The sequence below is a fragment of the Moschus berezovskii genome, chromosome 1 (assembly GCF_049115385.1).
Source record: "Moschus berezovskii isolate FMDL1 chromosome 1, NW_MosBer_1.0, whole genome shotgun sequence".
Classification (NCBI taxonomy): domain Eukaryota; kingdom Metazoa; phylum Chordata; class Mammalia; order Artiodactyla; family Moschidae; genus Moschus; species Moschus berezovskii.
In genome coordinates this window covers 452,770-471,714 of record NC_142460.1, presented here as the reverse complement: position 1 = coordinate 471,714, position 18,945 = coordinate 452,770, and the positions used below count along the sequence as shown (strand labels likewise).

The 18,945-nt window shown below is 51.9% G+C and overlaps 1 protein-coding gene across 1 annotated transcript in view; it reads right to left on the bottom strand.

Annotated features, from left to right (window-relative positions):
• UMODL1 (uromodulin like 1) overlaps window positions 1-18,945 on the bottom strand; it is an 86,313-nt gene that overhangs the window by 19,184 nt on the left and 48,184 nt on the right. Inside the window, exons 10-16 of the mRNA XM_055420397.2 lie at window positions 16,869-17,006; window positions 14,865-15,446; window positions 13,456-13,713; window positions 11,480-11,592; window positions 5,477-5,690; window positions 3,700-3,837; window positions 1,569-1,888 (exon numbers count right to left, since the gene is read on the bottom strand). Of these exons, the coding sequence (XP_055276372.2) occupies window positions 1,569-1,888; window positions 3,700-3,837; window positions 5,477-5,690; window positions 11,480-11,592; window positions 13,456-13,713; window positions 14,865-15,446; window positions 16,869-17,006 (1,763 nt within the window). The remainder of the gene's footprint in view (window positions 1-1,568; window positions 1,889-3,699; window positions 3,838-5,476; window positions 5,691-11,479; window positions 11,593-13,455; window positions 13,714-14,864; window positions 15,447-16,868; window positions 17,007-18,945) is intronic.

Here is an 18,945-nt window from a genome sequence, read left to right as displayed (position 1 = left end):
GAGACCTGGGTTCGATCCTTGGTCAGAAAGATTCCCTGGAGAAGGAAATGGCAACCCACTGTAGTACTCTTGCCTGGAAAATTCCATAGACGGAGGAGCCTGGTAGGCTACAGGGGGTTCCATGGGGTCGCAAAGAATCGGACACGACTGAACGACTTCACTTTCTTTCTTTCTAATAATACCCAGCCTGGTGCTGATGAAGGAGCTAAATACCCAGCCAGCAGGTCCCAGTACCCTCCCCACCCCTGTTCTAAGAAATGAAGCCAAAGACCCTCAGGGCCCTCCCCACCCAGCAGCACAGTTAACCCAGCAGTTTCCCCGATAAGGACTACCCTCCCCCAGGGCCATGGCCGACACCCTGCGAGACCCTCCCCAGCCTACCTTCCCCTTGGTGCGGCCCTCCCACCCAGAGCCCAGCCTGTCCCACTGGCCAGAGCCACTTAGATACCCTCTATCATGTAAACTCCTGGCTTCCCTCATCAGCCACCACCACTTGTCCCCAGTCACAGGCATGGTCCCCTCCATATGTCCCTTGGGACCATTTCAGCCTCCTTTCACAGGCTCCCTGCAGAGGACTCTCCCCACCCTGGGGCACGAGCCGGGTGGTGGGCTGAGTGCTGGCCTGGCCCCACCCTTCTTTACTGGGCCATGGCCCCCACTCCATGCCAGGACCAAACGTTTCTCCAAGGACAACCTGCTTGGGGCTGCTTCTTCTTCCCGAGTCCCGGCATTGGCTGAACCCACAGAATGCGTTGCCATTGCCTGGTGTGGCCCTGAAAGCAGAGCCCTCGTGCTAAGGTTACAAATGTGGGGAGTAGGGAGAGGGGGAGGGGGGAAGCAGGAGTGTAACCATGGTCTAGAGACAGCCTTCAGAAACTCAGGACCTGGAGCCATCAGCCCGCCATATGGCAATGCTGCAAACCAGAGATGCAAACGGGCGCCCGGGAGCCTGGCCCAGAGTCACCCCAGCAGTTGGGAGGAGCCCTCTCTGCACGTGAGATGTGAGTGCCTTCTTGCCAGGACAAGCCCACTGCCCACACTGCACCGCGGAGGAAAAACCCTCAAATAAAATTTTGGATGGCCCTCCAGCCAGGTAACCCCCACCAACGCACACACACATACAATTATTCATACATTCTTCACAAACACCCCCCAACACACATGAACACTGACACATTGTCATACACAAACACACACGCACACACAGGCTCCCAGATTTTCTGCCACTTCACACACAACCGCCGACACACATGCACACAGACACGTTCTCATACACAAACACGCACGCACACGGACACCGTGTACACACAGGCTCCCGGCTTTCCTGCCCCTTCTTCTCCCTCACTACCTCTCCTTCTGGCCTGTGCATCCGAATTTCCGGGAGGATTTTATAAACGGTGACTTCGCACCTGCTCCCCCCGGAGAACTCCACCCTGTTCTAACCCCTGGCTCAGTTCTGCTCTCAAAGGCAGAGATCCCAGAGTGCAGCGTCTTCCCAGTCCCCCAGGCCAGATGCTGACCCTCCCCACCCCGAGATCAGATGCCCAGAGCCTTCTCCCCAGCCTCACACTCTGCAGGACGGTCCCGCACTCGTTCCACGCAGCTGCCAGGGTCACGTGTGTGCTGTTTTGGTCGCTGATGTTGCAGGACGGCTGCCCCAAGTAGAGCGAGGACTCAGGGATGCCCTCCTGCTGCAGGAAGCGCCTCTGGATGACAATGGCCACCTTCTCGATCTCGCAGAGCACCCTGACCGCCCCGGTCAGGTTCAGCCGTGGGGATAGGCCCTGGGCAGCAGGGCGGGCACCTTGCCCAGAGGCAGCTCCAGGTCCCGTTGGGGTTGGGGGCTGTTCTGGGCCAGGGACCTGGGTTGTGTCACCAGGAGAGTCACCTGCAAGACAGGAGGGGACAGAAGCAAAGTCACTTGAGCCTGGCCAGCGGGGTGGCACAGGGCGGGAGGGTGTGGGCAGAAGGTGGACAGCAGACGGAAAGCATCGCACCCTGCAGCCACGCATGATGAGGTTACACATGCCAGCACGGCTGCACACACACGCGTGTGTGTGTATGTTCCCAACAGCCCAAGCAGCTGGGCATGCCCTGGGCTCACTTTTGCCGCCGTGGCCAGGGAACTGTGGGGCCCTCTGCCCTCCCAGGCTGACATTGGGCGTGTGATGAGTACATGGACTTGGGACCAGCCATCACCCCTGGGGGCCCCTGAGTCTTCTCTGTAAACTGGGTGGTACAGTGGTTAAGAATCTGTCTACCAATGCAGGGGACACGGGTTTGATCCCTGGTCCAGGGAAGATCCCACATGCAACTGAGACCTTGTGTCTCAACTAGAAAGCCGGCCCTGCTCGCCGTAACTATAGAAACCCACGCGCAGCACTGAAGACCCAGTGGGCCCTGCTTGCTGTAACTATAGAAACCAACGCACAGCACCAAAGACCCAGTGCAGCCAAAAATTAAATAAATGAGTAAAACAGGTTGATGAAGTTTACTCCGGATCCTCAGATTTCTCACTCCTGTTCAGCCTCCGGCTTCCCTCAAAACACACTCACTTTCAACCTCTGGGAGAGCACAAGGCTCTGTAAGAACACCCCCCATCCCCTGAGGGCAGATCCAGGACATGCTCAGCCCTTTCGGGGCCTCTGCTACAGCCCAGCTCCACCACCTGCCCCCCTGACCCCTGCCATCCCATCTTGAGGCGCTCACCAGCTGTCTGGCCCCAGGCAGCAGCCCAGATCCCTGTTCCCAGTGCTCACAGCCTTCTCAACTGGCCTCATCTGGCCTCACACACATGCACACCCACGCACAAGTACACACATATGTATCTACACGTGCACATGTGTGGCACTCACATGCTCACGCACACTCGCTGAGCAGCCTGCTCCAGCTCTCCCACAGCCTCCTGCAGGCACTGCCTGCAGCCAGCCCAGGTTGTGTGCCTGGACCCTGCCCACCCTCAACAGCTCTGTTCTCACTGCTGCAGCCACCACCACACCCCACCCCGCAGCAGCCCCCACTGCCAGACTGCGACTGAGCCATCCTTTAAGACTGGCTCGTAGACACCTCTTTCCTGACCACACCCATGGGACTGAAACAACTTTGTGTCCTCTGGGCCTGCTGCTCTACCTCAAGTAGCCCACATCTCGCATCCCCTGAGGCATCGTGTTCACTCCAATAAACGTCTGTCTCCTCCATTTGACCACAGATCCCTAGAGGGCAGGGGTCATCTCAGGGTCAACAGTGAATCCACAAGGGTCCCATTTAGTGGAAGAAGTGCTGCATGGGCAGTGGGGCTGAGCAGAAAGATTCACATGTGTCGTTTATCACACAGACTTGGGTTTTGAAAGGTCATCTTTTAGCATCTGAGAGGACACACCTGAGTGGTTCTGTGTGTTTTCTCATCACGGGCCTCAGAAGAAGCACTTAGGAGATGAGGTGCCTCCAGAAGGCTGGAGGTGTGTGGAAGGATGGGGAGGTACCAGAACATACACATGTGCACACCCATGCACAAGTACACACATATGTATCTACACGTGCACATGTGTGGCACTCACATGCTCACGCACACTCCAGAAACTTGCCCAGGACTTAAAAATATGTTGACCTCATTTAGAAAAGACGCAGTTTGGGGATGAGTGTCCTTAAAAGAACAGACTATCTGATGGTATTCCAGACAAAGGATCCCGATAACATTACCTTCACAGGGTCTTCCAGAAAATTCCACCAGGAGGTCAGGGGTGCCTCCCTCACAGCTGCAGGTGAAGGAGCCCAGCGTGTTGCGGCAGGCAGAGCCCGGGGCACAGTCATCCTCCTGGCTTGCACACTCATCATAATCTGCAGCATTCAGAAAGCAAGACAGGAAACCCTCATGGGGACCCGAGCATCACGGCTGTGCCACGGTTCACAGCAGCTTGATGGGGAAGGTGCATCTTGGGGAGTAAAGTTAAAATTATCAAGCGACAGCAAAGATGGCCAGTTCTGGAGGGCTCAAGAGCAGGGTGGTACCTTGAATTTCTACGGGGGATGGGGTGGGAGCAGGTGGCAGAAAGTCTGCTAAGATTGTTGTGGAAGGAGGATTCCTGGACCCGGGGATGCTGGGGGGGGGCGGGGCACAGCAGCATCCCCTCAGCTCCCTGGAGACCAGGAGACAAGGAGGACCCCACCCAACCCTGGTCTCAGGCAGAGGGGCCCAGCCACCCATCTGCCCGCATCTCTATGCTCAGTCACTCATCTCATTAGCAATAATGCAGCTTTACCAAAGAAAACGGATAAAAACTAATCTTTCACATACTGTCTGTTTGGGTCTTTTGTACCCGTGTCTATTGCGTTCTTAGTATTTTAATACCAATGCAAGTGATCACTCTATATTTGGGATATAATTCTTCACCAGATCGTTGAAATTATTTTTTGGTCTGTTGCTTGCTTTACAATGGTGACAATTTTGTTTGATATGAGAGCTTGAATTTTTTATAGAGGTAGCTATTCCAGTCTTTTTCTCTGTAAGCTTAAACCTTCTCATTCCAAAAATCAGAAAAATATTCATCTATACTGTCTTTGATTTTACCCATACACGTAACTCTAAGCCTTTTATCGTGTATCCTTGGGCATGGTATGTGCTAAAGATGGAACTGTGTGCCCTCAAAATCTATATGTTGAAGCCTTGACACCCAGTGGGACTACAGTTCGAGATGGGCCCTTCAGAAGACAATTAAAGTTAGCTGAGATCATAAGAGAGGAGCACTGATCTGATTAGGACTGATGGCCTTCTATAAGAGACACCAGAGCCCTCTCTCTACACACAGAGAGGAGAGGCCACTCAAGGACACAGCTGCAGGGTGGCCCCTACACGTCAGGAGAGGGCCCTCACCAAAATCAGCTGGCATCCAATGTCTAGAATTGTGAGACAATAAATGTCTGTTGTTTAAGTCACTCCATCCATGGTATTTTTTTTTTTTTAATGATAGTTTGAGCTGACCAATACGAGAAGAGACTCTAAACTGCCTCTACTCCCTGCTTTTCTTTTCAATTATTCTTCCTAGGATCTCCTTGGCAACTGTGCTGGAGAGGAAGTCTGGCTGCAGAGAGGGACCTGTCTGCCCTCTGCCCATCCCATTGAAGAACAGCAGCAGAGCAGGAAGGAGCAGGACTCAGAAAGGAGGCAGTCCCTGGGCATCCTGGCAGGTTCACCAGAAGATGTTTTCAACCCTTCAGTTCAGTTCAGTCGCTCAGTCGTGTCCGACTCTTTGCGACCCCATGAATCACAGCATGCCAGGCCTCCCTGTCCATCCTTAAACCTTATTAAGAAAAAAAACCATAGTAGCAATAAGAGAGACAAGGGTCTTATAGGTTTCTATTTTCATCCCATGCAGGGAAGCCCTTAGGAGGAGGCACATCTTTCAGAAACGAAGCCGTGGGGGGATTTCACTGCCTCATTTGGGGAGTGAGTCTCCATCGGGGCCTGGCCTCCACCTACCCCCTATGAAGGTGTCGCCTCCGACCACCTCCAACAGAGGGGTGTTTCGAAAGGCGGCCAGGAACGCAGCAGACACCTCCCGGACATCCACGTCTGTGATGACCAGCAGGGTAAACTCCACCACGACGCTGCCGTTGGAGATGCGGGTCACTTCTATGCGCACCCCGCCTGTGTCCAGGTGCTGAAGCATGAAAGTTGGCAAGGAGTTCCGCACCTTCAGAGAAACAGGGCTGGTGAGAAGAGCTGCCAGCTGAGAGAGGAGACAGGGTCCCCGCTCTAAAGTGGATCCTCTGGGGGCTGTGGCCGGCTGCAGGGCTGGCCTTGGGAAGGCCGTGAAAGCCACGGGTCAGCTCTGGCCTGGTCCCTGTCTGCCAAGCCCCCAGGCCCAGCACAAATACCAGTGGAGCCTGAGACAATGAGCCCTGTCCTCCCCGCCGACCAGCCGGCCGGCACGGGCCTGAGTGCCAAAGCCCTGCCCTATGAGGCTCGTAACCTGGTAGGGGGCTTACGAGGGCAGTTAGGGTCTGCTGATCACTCTTGGCTCAGAGTCGTGGGGTGGGGGACGGCTGAACGAGTGGTCAAGGGAGGGACCCCACCTGCCCCACTTGGCTTGTTCCAGAATAGTCCTTGTGATTCTCACACTGCGGGACCTCCCCCTCTCTTTTGCCACTTTCCTTTCTGAAGGCCGCTTCCCTTGAGCACCCTAGTTGTCATTGTTGTTGACCGAGTCTTTCTGACCCCATGGACTGCAGCACGCCAGGCTCCCCTGGCCTTCAGTAACTCTCGGAGCTCGCTCAAACTCCTGTCCACTGAGTCAGTGATGCCACCCAACCATCCTACCCTCTGTCGTCCCCTTCTCCTCCTGCTTTCAGTCTTTCCCAGCATCAGGTTCTTTTCCAGTGAGTCAGCTCTTAGTATCAGGTGACCAGAGTATTGGAGCTTCATCATCCGTCCTTCCAATGAAGATTCAGGACTGATTTCCTTTAAGACTGACCAGTTGGATCTCCTTACTGTCCAAGGGACTCTCAAGAGTCCTGCCCTTATAAGCCTTGCTTATTATTCTGTCAGTTTGGACAGAACCCTGTATGTAATAATAACCATATTATTCCATTCTAACCTATCATGGCCTACATGCCTGGAAAACTACCCCCATCATATGATGAGCTTTCAGTGGCCCATATAACGCAAATCTGCCATGGAAGAGCCCACCTCCACGGTCTGCCCTCAAAGAATACCTCATCTGCATGAGTCTAAACTGCACGAGGTTCAGGCACAGGCTTGTGGATTCCCAACCTTGGGACAGCCAGTGTGAGTATATCACCCACGAGAGACTGTGGATGCTCAGGAGACCCCAAAGCCGCCTGTAGTCCCATGACTGTCACCATTGTCATTGGAAGAGCTGGTCTTCTCTATCTCTGTCTCTCTTTCTTTCTCTGGGATTTCCAGAGAGGGCTCTGTCAGAGCCTTGGGTTAAAGTCACTCTTGTCTGCATTACAGTTCAGTTCAGTCGCTCAGTCGTGTCTGACTCTCCGCGACCCCATGAATCACAGCACACCAGGCCTCCCTGTCCATCACCAACTCCCAGAGTTCACTCAAACTCATGTCCACAGAGTCGGTGATGCCATCCAGCCATCTCATTCTCTGTCGTCCCTGTCTCCTCCTGCCCCCAATCCTTCCCAGCATCAGAGTCTTTACCAGTGAGTCAACTCGTCGCATGAGGTGGCCAAAGTATTGGAGTTTCAGCTTCAGCATCAGTCCTTCCAATGAACACCCAGGACTGATCTCCCTTAGAATGGACTGGTTGGATCTCCTTTTAGTACAAGGGACTCTCAAGAGTCTTCTCCAACACCACAGTTCAAAAGCATCAATTCTTCGGCGATCAGCTTTCTTCACAGTCCAACTCTCACATCCATACATGACTATGGGAAAAACCATAGCCTTGACTAGATGGACCTTTGTTGGCAAAGTAATGTCTCTGCTTTTTAATATGCTGTCCAGGTTGGTCATAACTTTCCTTCCAAGGAGTAAGCGTCTTTTAATTTCATGGATGCAATCAGCATCCACAGTAATTTTGGAGCCCCAAAAAATAAAGTCTGACACTGTTTCCACTGTTTTTCCATCTATTTCCCATGAAGTGATGGGACCAGATGCCATGATCTTTGTTTTCTGAATCTTGAGCTTCAAGCCAACCTTTTCACTCTCCTCTTTCACTTTCATCAAGAGGCTTTTGAGTTCCTCTTCACTTTCTGCCATAAGGGTGGTGTCATCTGCATATCTGAGGTTATTGATATTTCTCCCAGCAATCTTGATTCCAGCTTGTGCTTCTTCCAGCCCAGCATTTCTCATGATGTACTCTGCATATAAGTTAAATAAGCAAAGTGACAATATACAGCCTTGATGTACTCCTTTTCCTATTTGGAACCAGTCTGTTGTTCCATGTACAGTTCTGACTGTTGCTTCCTGACCTGCATACAGGTTTCTCAAGAGGCAGGTCAGGTGGTCTGGGATTCCCATCTCTTTCAGAATGTTCCACAGTTTATTGTGATCCACACAGTCAAAGGCTTTGGCATAGTCAATGAAGCAGAAATAGATGTTTTTCTGGAACTCTCTTGCTTTCTCCATGATCCAGCAGATGTTGGCAATTTTATCTCTGGTGCCTCTGCCTTTTCTAAAACCTGCTTGAACATCTGGGAGTTCACGGTTCACATATTGCTGAAGCCATTCTCAAAGCAAAGTTCCAAGCCCCTTGCTAGGAAGTGACAAAGAAAAAAGTGATACATTATCCCACAATATCCCAAAATGTGTCCTAATGTCCTATGTAGGGGTTAAGTTGCACAATTATTTGCTATCCAGAAATTCCAGATAACAAACTCTCCGCCCAAAAAGGAAAAAATATGAACTGTTTTTAAAAAGAAAGGTTAATCAAGGAACTTGAGTGGTAATGAAGCTCTCTCGTGAGGCCACTAGAGCCACGTGATCTGATCTCAGCGATTGTTGCTTAATGTGATACGTGTTGTCGTTAGGGGCCTCCCAGGTGGCTCAGTGGTAAAGAATCCACCTGCCAATGCAGGAAACACAGGCTCAATTCTTGGCTCATCAAGATCCCCTGCAGGAGGGCATGCCAACCCACTCCAGTATGCTTGCCTGGAGAATCCCATGGGCAGAGGAGCCTGGTGGGCAGGCTACAGTCCATTTTCAATCACTAAGTTGTCTCTGACTCTTTGCAACCCCATGGACACACACCAGGCCCCCCTGTCCTTCACTGTCTCCTGGAGTTTGTTCAAATTCATGTCCATTGAGTCAGTGACACTATCTAACCATCCTCTGCCGTCCTCTTCTCCTTTTGCCTTCAATCTTTTCCAGCATCAGGGTCTTTTCCAGTGAGTTGACTCTTTGCATCAGGTGGCTAAAGTAGGGGAGCTTCAACTTCAGCATCAGTCCTCCAATGAATATTCAGGGTTGATCTCCTTTAAGATTGACTGGTTTGATCTTCTTGCAGTCCAAGGGACTCTCAGGAGTCTTCTCCAGGACCACAATTTGAAAGCATCAATTCTTTGGCGCTCAGCCTTCTATATGGTCCAACTCGTGATGTGCAACTATCGTTTAACCCAAGGAAACTGGTGATACACATGTGAATCAGGCCATCAACAACTCTTGAATCCATCCACACACTGGGACAGGAGCTAGGGACCTCAGGATAAACAAAGCAGGATCCCAGACCCCAAAGATCACCAATGGGATGGTTCCTGGAGGCAGTATGCCTATTTTATCAGTAATGCTGATGGGGTTGAAAAGAATCACCAAACATCCCAGCCACCAGCATTGCTGAGGCTTCGTCCTTTTACGACTCCACCAATAGGTGGCGCTGCCAAGCTCTCTCAGTCTTGCATCTTAAACTCCCAGAGTAAGGAAAAGCTAAAATATCTCAGATGTCCTCTATGCCAGCGGTCCCCAACCTTTTTGGCACCAGGGACCGGTTTGGTGGGAGACAAATGTCCCACAGACCCGGGGGAGATGGTTTGGTATGATTCAAGCACATTACATTTATTGTGCCCTCTATCTCTATTATTATTACTCCAGCTCCATCTCGGATCTCCAGGCATTAGATCCTGGAGGCTGGGGACTCCTGCTCTATGTAAACAAGATCTCAGCAAGTGCATTCTCTATTCATCAAAGGGTAACCTAACCACCAGCAAAAGTAACATATTGCTACTCTAAATAAATTCTAACAATATACATTCTTTGGGATGCCAAAAAATGCCAAAGGAGTTGCAGAGTGCATGGCAACAAAGAGAAGGAAAAAGAATTTTTAAGGCTGGAATCACAGCAGCATTATTCCCAATAGCCGAAAAGTGGAAGCAACCCAAATGTTCATCCGTGGATGATGGATAAACAGAACGTGGTCTGTCTTTACAGAGGAGTATTCAGTTCAGTTCAGTTCAGTCACTCAGTCATGTCAACTCTTTGCGACCCCATGAATCACAGCACACCAGGCCTCCCTGTCCATCACCAACTCCCGGAGTTCACTCAAACTCATGTCCATCGAGTTGGTGATGCCATCCAGCCATCTCATTCTCTGTAGTCCCCTTCTCCTCCTGCCCCCAATCCCTCCCAGCATCAGAGTCTTTTCCAGTGAGCCTACTCGAAAGTATTGGAATTTCAGTATTGGCCAAAGTATTCGAGTTTCAGCTTTAACATCAGTCCTTCCAATGAACACCCAGGATCGATCTCCCTTAGAATGGACTGGTTGGATCTCCTTGCAGTCCAAGGGACTCTCAAGAGTCTTCTCCAACACCACAGTTCAAAAGCATCAATTCTTCGGCGATCAGCTTTCTTCACAGTCCAACTCTCACATCCATACATGACCACGGGAAAAACCATAGCCTTGACTAGACGGACCTTGGTTGGCAAAGTAATGTCTCTGCTTTTTAATATATTATCTAGGTTGGTCATAACTTTCCTTCCAAGGAGTAAGCATCTTTTAATTTCATGGCTGCAATCAGCATCTGCAGTGATTTTGGAGCCCAGAAAAATAAAGTCAGCCACTGTTTCCACTGTTTCCCCATCTATTTCCCATGAAGTGATGGGACCAGATGCCACGGAGGAGTATTACCCGGCCATAAAAAGGAATGAAGTTCTGATATTGGTACAACAGGGATGAACCTTGAAGATATTATACCCAGTGAAATAAGCCATACACAAAAGTCATGTATTATATGATTCCATCTCTGTGAAATATCCAGAACAGGCAAATCCACAGAGACGGAAAGCACACATCTGGTTCCAGGGGCAGAGAGAAGGGGAGATGAAGAGCTAAACTGGTTTCTTTCTCAGAGGATGAAAATGTTCTGGAATGAGATGGTGGTGATGGCTGCACAAGTCTGCAAAACGTGTAAACCACTGGATCCCACACTTTAGAAGATTGAGTTTTATGGTGTGTGAAATAGAACTCAATTTGTAAATGCTTTTCCTTTTTAAGGCACAGGGGAGGCTTTCTGCTCCATAGGGTTCCACATCAATAAGGACTTTGAACCGGAAACAACATCAGTTCAGTTCAGTTCAGTTCAGTTGCTCAGTCGTGTCCAACTCTCCGCGACCCCATGAATCACAGCACGCCAGGCCTCCCTGTCCATCACCAACTCCCGGAGTTCACTCAAACTCATGTCCACAGAGTTGGTGATGCCATCCAGCCATCTCATTCTCGGTCATCCCCTTTTCCTCCCGCCCCCAACCCTTCCCAGCATCAGAGTCTTTTCCAGTGAGTCAACTCTGGAAACAACATAAAGCAGAGGAAAAGGTGTTGTGTCCCTCACCTGCTGATGTGTCTATTTAATGACAGATCGGAACACACAGGCCCCTCAGCAGAGCTGGATGCCCCAGCTTCCTCCAGAAACGAGGAGTCTGTGGCCCTCCTCAGTCAAGTCTGAACCCCCATTGGCTGTTCAGGATGCTACCACCTCCCTCCTTCACATCCCAGGAGAAAATAAGGACGATTCCACTTACCGTCCTCAAGAAGAGCTCTAGGAAGGCCTGGGACTGCTCACTGCTGGTGTTGCTGAAGGATTCTAAATACCTGACGTTCACTATTCTGACTTTCCCACTGAGCTTCTGAGCCGCTGCAGGATGGAGAATAAACACGTTTGCATGGTAAGTGTCAGGTAACAGTTATCATCTCTGTCTTAAAAGTAGTATTTTCACATCAGTCAGGAAGAACATCAGAGGGAGGCTGGTTTGCACTCTGTAAAGAAGGAACAGCACCTGGTAGGTATAGACACAGCCCCTCAGGTCCAGAGGACAGTGGGACAAAGCCTGAAAACAGATAGAGACCTTTCTGGAGCCACAGAACCAGATCAGCCCTTGCAACTTGGACTTGTCCAGCCAGCAGTGACCTCCCCACCTCCAGCTTACCGTGAACTTGCACTTAGCACCCTCAACCACCGTCTCCTCTCTAAATCCCAGTCCACAGTGAAGTCCTGCTTCAAAGTATATAAACAAAACTTCTAGACATTTCTGACTGCACCCTAATGGGACATCTTAGGTATCACCCGAGGGGTGCACACCCCACCTTGGAGATGACTTGTTTCCAATTCTTGGATGGCTGCCCAAGATTTGATAACTAATCTGCAACACCAGGCCTGCCTTTGGCTGCTCAGGCAGGTTAGATGTTCAAGAAAATATGTGGATGACAAATGCTAATGAGGAAAAAAGAAGAATATTATCTGAATATGTATTTATCGACAAGAATCGCCTTCACCTTGGGATCGCCCTGGTGGTCCAGTGGTTAAGAATATGCCTTCTAACACAGGGGACTCACACAGGTTTGCGTTAGTGGTTAAGAATCCTCCTTCTAACACAGGGGACTCAGGTGTGATCCCTGGTTGGGGAACTAAGATCTTACATGCCTTGGGGCAACTAACCTGTGCGCTGTACCTACTGAGCCCACACTCTGCAACTTGAGACGCCCTCATGAGACACGAGCTCTTACAAGCTTGTGTAGAACAAGCACCACAACGCAGACCCAGCCCCCCCCCCACAAAAAAAATCAGCTCCACCTTATCAGAGTCTATTAATACATTTGACTTGCTTAATTCTACTCCCCTCTCGTTTACTCTGCAGCCCTAGCCTCAGGGTGGGGCACACTCACAGATCTATCCATCATCATCTTTCCTGAAAGCCATGTCCACTAGCAGTGAGAGAGGTCAGAGAAATTGCATAGGCCAGCACTGCACAAGTGCCACAGTAGCTCTAATGGTAAAGAACCTGTCTGCTGATGCAGGAAATGAAAGAGACCCTGGGTCAGGAAGATCCCCTGGAGAAGGGAATGACTACCCACCCCAGTGTTCTTGCCTGGAAAATCCCATAGACAGACGAGCCTGGTGGGCTACAGTCCACGGAGTCACAAAGAGTCGGACATGACTGAGCACACAGCATAGCACTGTACCCATTTCCCTGCCATGTACCCATGAGGACACAGGTGATCGAGGGTCTGCAACCTCTGCAGAGTCTGGAGCACTGTGCAAAGCAGCCTGTTTGCCCATCACCTGTCCCTGAAATGTGGCTTCCTTGGTGGTTCAGGTGGTAAAGAGTCTGCCTGCAGTGCATGAAACCTGGGTTTGATTCCTGGGTCGGGAAGATCCCCTGGAGAAGGAAATGGCAACCCACTCCAGTGTCCTTGCCAGGAAAATTCCATGGACAGAGGAGCCTGGCAGGCTATAGTCCATGGGGTCGCAAAGAGTCGGACATGACTGAGCCACTTCACTCATTCATTCATTTGTCCCTGAAATAAGCCCCCTCCCATATGGCCTTTGAACCCCAGCTGAGGAAGAAGCGAGCCAGGTGTTCCTACACTGAGAAGAACAGAAAGCCAACATCCATACATAAATGCAGCTGCTTTAAACCTTCACCCATTGAAAACCTCTTTCCTACTTTTTCTCCTCCCTGTAAGAATCCATGGTGACATTGTTTCTAGAGCCTGTTACCTGTCCTCACTTTCAGCTGGGCTTTGGCACTTTCCTGCCCGCATGCTCTGGCCACAATCTCCACCAGGTACAGGACGCCGGGCTCCAGGCCTGACAGCGTCAGTCTTGCTTTCTGGGTCTGTAGGTGCACGGTGGCGCTCCGAGCAGAAACCAGGCTGAGCTGGAAAGTGGGGCGCAGGGTGGGATCCACCACCCAGGCCACGTGAAAGCCCGTGCTGGTCACATTGGAGACCATGACCCTTCCGATGGGGACGGGAGCTGAGAAGTGGAATACAAATGCCCCTGATTAAAATCAATCCAAGGTTCCTAGTAACAGGAAGGATAAGCTTCTCCCCACCATGCGGGGACACGAGCATCCTCAGGGGACGTCAAATCCACTTGCCGCCAGATGCACGCTCAGGTGCAGGGTCCCTGGATTGCCCCCTGAGTGCTGGGCTTCCGGGCATGACACCCCTGCCTTCAGGTTGGCTCTGTGTCCACCCTGAGGTCCCAGGACCTCCAGAAACAAAGTTTTCTTGAGGAGGTTCTGGGTGGCTCCTCCAGGGATCCCCCTCAACCCCCAGGCAGACTTCCCAAGGAATCAGCCAGGTGACCATTGCTGGTCACAGACCATTCCTGCAGGTGACTTGGGGCTGTTTATGCAGGCTTAAGAATTTAGTCTGGAATCCAGCCTTGTGCAGCAGAGGACATAAATCAGTGGAGCCGCAGTTGACAGTGGGTTCCATGTGGACGCAATCCAGGGTCAGACTGGCCTGGGGAACTCGCACAAGGGTGCCTGGGCTATCTCCTTCCATGGGAGCCACGTTGCCAGGCCTGTTTCCTTCTCAAGTGGCCACCTGGCTCCTGGGGTATCACCCTGGACTATTGATGATGGCCAAACCTCTGCAGGTAATGGGTGATGTGGAGCTGCTGGGGGCGGTGTGGCTGCGGGAGGTGGGAGGAATACAGAACAGCTGGGGGACTGCAGCGGGCTTGAGGGTGCAGCCCTGCTGGGGTCTGTACCTGGCTGAGGGGTGCAGGAGTGCTGGGAGGGGCCTCAGCAGGCTTGGGGGTGCAGCACTGTTGGAGAGGTGCAGAAACGTTGGGGCCCAACACTACTGGGGGGAAGTGGCCCTGTGCTCAGTGCCCTTAATGTGACACCTGCTCATTTCCTGCTGCTGCTGTTGGCCAATGGGGAAACAGGAAGGGGGAAGACAGGGCTGGAGAGAGAGAGGGCAGACCACGTTCTCACCCTAACGAGACTGGGAGCTGGCCTCCCGGGGACTGTGTGCTGCAGTGGGTCTACACAGAATAAAATGAGGGCCACCCAGTGCGGCTGATGGCCCTGGACTGTGAGACCCTTTGCTTATGGGAGCTCACACACCACGCGGCTCCACACAGCCCCGGGACGCACTCTCCCTGCCACTCACCGCAGGCCGGGGTCTTCAGAGATGCGGGCGTGGGGGCCAAGGGCTGGTCTGGGGAGCTGAAGGGCCCGGAATCCAAGTTCTGCACCCACGTGGGATCCAGAGTTGCTGGGGGTGTGTCCCTCATGGGGAGGCTGGAGCGCCACTCGATGTGGCCCATGGGATCCGGGGCAGGAGTGGGCCAGAAGGGCAGCTCTGTGGTAGAGTTAGGGGGTGACTGTCCAGGGGTGTCTGGCAGGCTGTCTGTGGCCCCAGGAGAGGAGCTGTGGGTTGGCCCAGGAACCCTGGGGGAGAAGGCCGCCCTGTTGGCCGTCCACTGGCCGGTCCCCAGGCCTGGGGCCACACTGGTCTTCTCCATGACATGCTCAGTGCTGTTACCACTGTGGCTGCCCAAGCCGCTGACTCCTCTCCTGGGTGGGAGCCCTAGGGTCCAGGCCTGGCCTGCTGCAGGGGTGCTCCATAGGTGTCCAGGGTCGGGGGACAAGGCAGGGGTCTCCAGAATGAAGGATGTTGTTTCTGTGCTGGAAACTGAGGCTGTGACCTCTGACACTGGAGATGGCACATCCACAGGACTCTCCATGTCACCTGCCAAAACACAGCCAGGCTCAGATGGGGCATCTTGTCTACCCTGACCAAGCGTGCCCACTCCCCAGGGGAACTCAAGGGGGACACAGGCTGTCCCAGTGGGTGATTCAGAGTGTTTAACAGGACCCATGTTTTTGGTTTCCCAAGAACTCTCTTTAAAGGCCAGGGGGCTTCTTCATTTGACCAGTGAGGATGCCCCTACTGTGAGTAGGGGGTCCATCCAGTGACTGCAGAACCAGAACATAAATGCAGGGCTTGGTTCCTGCAGGCCGCAGATGGGTGCATCTGGCCCTTAAGAAACTGGGACAGTTTCCCCCAAATGTGTGCTCAGTGTGGGGGTTGGTTCTGGTCACTCTTACCAGCCTGCTGGGCATTACACGTGCAAGAAAAAGGATGGGAAGGGAGTGACTGTGTGGGTCTCAAGAAGCAGGACAGTATACAGGTAGGTAAGGACTAGAGGTTTGCCCCCTAGGGAAAATTCTCTGCTGCTGCTTCCAGCCAGAAGGCTTTAGCAGGGTTTAGCAGGGATGGCAGAGTGGACAGGTAGCTGAGCACCGCCACTGCCCACCTGCCCCCAGAGCAGACATTGCTAGTCAATCACAGTACTGCGAATCTGTGTGTGACCTCCTCCTGCTTCTTAGCTCCGCACCCAGGTATCCCCAACCAGCTGATCAGAACCGCACCCTATCCCCAGAATCTTGGGGCCGAGATGTGCCTAGAATGGGGCTCTGAGGCCTCACCTCGAGGCCTTCTCCATGCTTACCTGGGCTCCTACCCATCTCAGGATCTGGGCCACCCAGGAAGGTGTCACCCTCTCCCTCCAGGGGTTTCATCAGGACTTTCTCAGCCCTTTTCATTCAAAAAATAATTTAAAATCATACTTTAAAACTGCACTGGTACAGGGGCTTCCCTGGTGGCTCAGTGGAAGAGAGCCCGCCTGCCAATGCAGAAGATACAAGTTCGATCCCTGATCCGGGAAGTTCCCACATACCACAGAACAACTGAGCCCGTGCACCAAAACTACTGAGCCAGTGCTCGATGGCCCAGAGGGCTGCATCTACTGAAGCCTGAGCGCCCTAGAGCCTGTGCTCTGAAACAAGAGAAGCCACCACAACGAGAAGCTTGTGTACTGCAAATAGTGTACACGGCAGCAGAGACCCAGCACAGCCAAAAATAAATAAATACATACATTTTCTAAAAACTGCCTTGGTATAAAGACTAGATTCATACTTGATATTTACTATTACTGTATTAACTTTTTCTTTTGTTTTTAAAAGGAATTAAGCCATTCTCATGGGTCCCTAACAGTATGGTGGGCCCCAGGCACTGTCCCCACCCTGCTGGATGGAAGTCGGCCCTGCTCCAGCCCAGGCACTCGGGCAGGGGGTTCAGCCCAGAGCCGGGGGTGGGGAAGGAGCGCACCGTCGCAGATCCGGCCGGGTCTGGAGGGGTTGGCATCCCTGGCTGTCTGGCAGCGGCAGGTGTATGAGCCCTCGAGGTTGATGCACTGGGCTGCCGGCGAGCAGTCGTGCTCCAGGCTGTCTGCACACTCATCCCAGTCTGCGGGTGGGAGGGACGAAGGATGTGAGTGAACACGGCCATGTGGTGAGCACACGGCAGAGGCTGCTCAGAGAACAGAGTGGCCGTGGCATCGAGTTCTCTGTGACCGTCTTTTCAGCAAACGCACAGAGGGCTGGGGCAGGGCGTCAGTGAGGCCCTGGCATCCAGCACCTGGTGTGGGGGTGGGGGGCCCTGCACAGAGCCCTCCCAGAAGCTTCCATCTGAGCCAAGGACCAGCTGAACCGAGCGTCCGCCTGCCTCCATCGCTGTCTGATCTGGAGGCAGAAACTAGGCAACGTCGGTTCCTTTTGGGGTACTAGCGCCCACGGGCTTCCCTCATAACTCAGTTGGTAAAGAATCCGCCTGCAATGCAGGAGACCCAGGTTCGTTTCCTGTGTCGGGAAGATCCCCTGGAGAAGGAAAGGGCAATCCACTCCAGTATTCTTGCCTGAAACATCCCATGGACAGAGGAACCTGGTGGGCTACAGTCCATGGGGTCTCAAGAGTTAGACACAACTTGGCAACTAAACCACCAAACCACTGCCACCAGCGCCCACAGGTGTGAATATAGTCCCGTCTTGTCTATTCTTTGCTCCCAAGGGGCTGCCTCTTCTCTCTAATGTGCCAGCATGCCCTGATATTTAGTGTCTCAAGAAAGAAACAGGAAAATAACTGAGCCAGGAGGTGTCCAGTCACTACAACATGAACCTTCTGAGACCCAGGACAGCCCTTGCACACCTCCTCTCTGGGTCTGGGAAATGACCAAGAGAGACTCAAAGGCCTCGAGCCACCAGAAGCCCTGAACCTTCTGATCTGGGAAAAGTAGGCTGTTAAGTGAGCCCTGTAAATCCCCCCAAAGCCTCCTGTCCTTTCTCAGTCAGGGCCAGCTTTAGGAAAAACTCATCAGAAGCATCCACCTCCTTCTCCTGCCGCCCCCATCCCTCCCCTCTCCTGGGCTCCCTGGTCACTCCCAGCCCCACGTGTGGCCCTGCTGGAGGAAAGAATCTGATAGCTTTGGGCATGTTGACGCGTGAGTGATCAATAAGGTGCTACAGGAGAGTAAGCAGGATAAAACCTTAAGGAAGAAAAACAAGCATATATCACTTATATGAGAAATCTGAAAAAAAAATGGTACAAATGAACTTATTTATAAAACAGAGAGTCGCAGATGTAGAAAACAACCTTATGCTTACAAGGGGAAAGGGGGAAGGGATCGACTGGGATTGACATATACAATACACACCCTACTGTATAATAAAATAGATAACTAGTAAGGACCTTCTGTATTGCACAGAGAACTCTGTTCAGTACACTGTAATGACTGATATGGGAAAAGAATCTGAAAAAAGAGTGGATATACGTATACGTATTTCCAGTACTTTTTCCAGTAGTCAGGTACGGATGTAATAGTTGGACCATAAAGAAGGCTGAGCCACGAAGACTTGATCCTTTTGAACTATAGTGCTGGAAAAGACTTGAGAGTCCCTTGGACAGTAAGATCAAACCAGTCAGTCCTAAAGGAAATCAACCCTGAATCTCATTAGAAGGACTGATGCTGAAGCTGAAGCTCCAATACTTTGGTCACCTGATGCGAAGAGCCGATCCATTAGAAAAGACCCTGATGCTGGTAAAGATTGAGAGCAGGAGAAGGGGATGACAGAGGATGAGACGGTTGGATGGCATCATCGACTCAATGGACATGAGTTTGAGCAAACTCTGGGAGGTAGTAAAGATAGGGAAGCCTGGCCAAGCGAGGTCGCAAAAGTTGGACATGACTTAGCTACTAAAGAACAATAAACGTGTATGTAAAACTAATTCACTTTGCTGTACACCTGAAGCTAACACAGCACTGCAAATCAACTACACTCCAATTTAAAAGTAAACAAAGATAAAATACTCAAGCTATATCTCCTGGGAGGAGCCAGGTGGGGGAACAGTC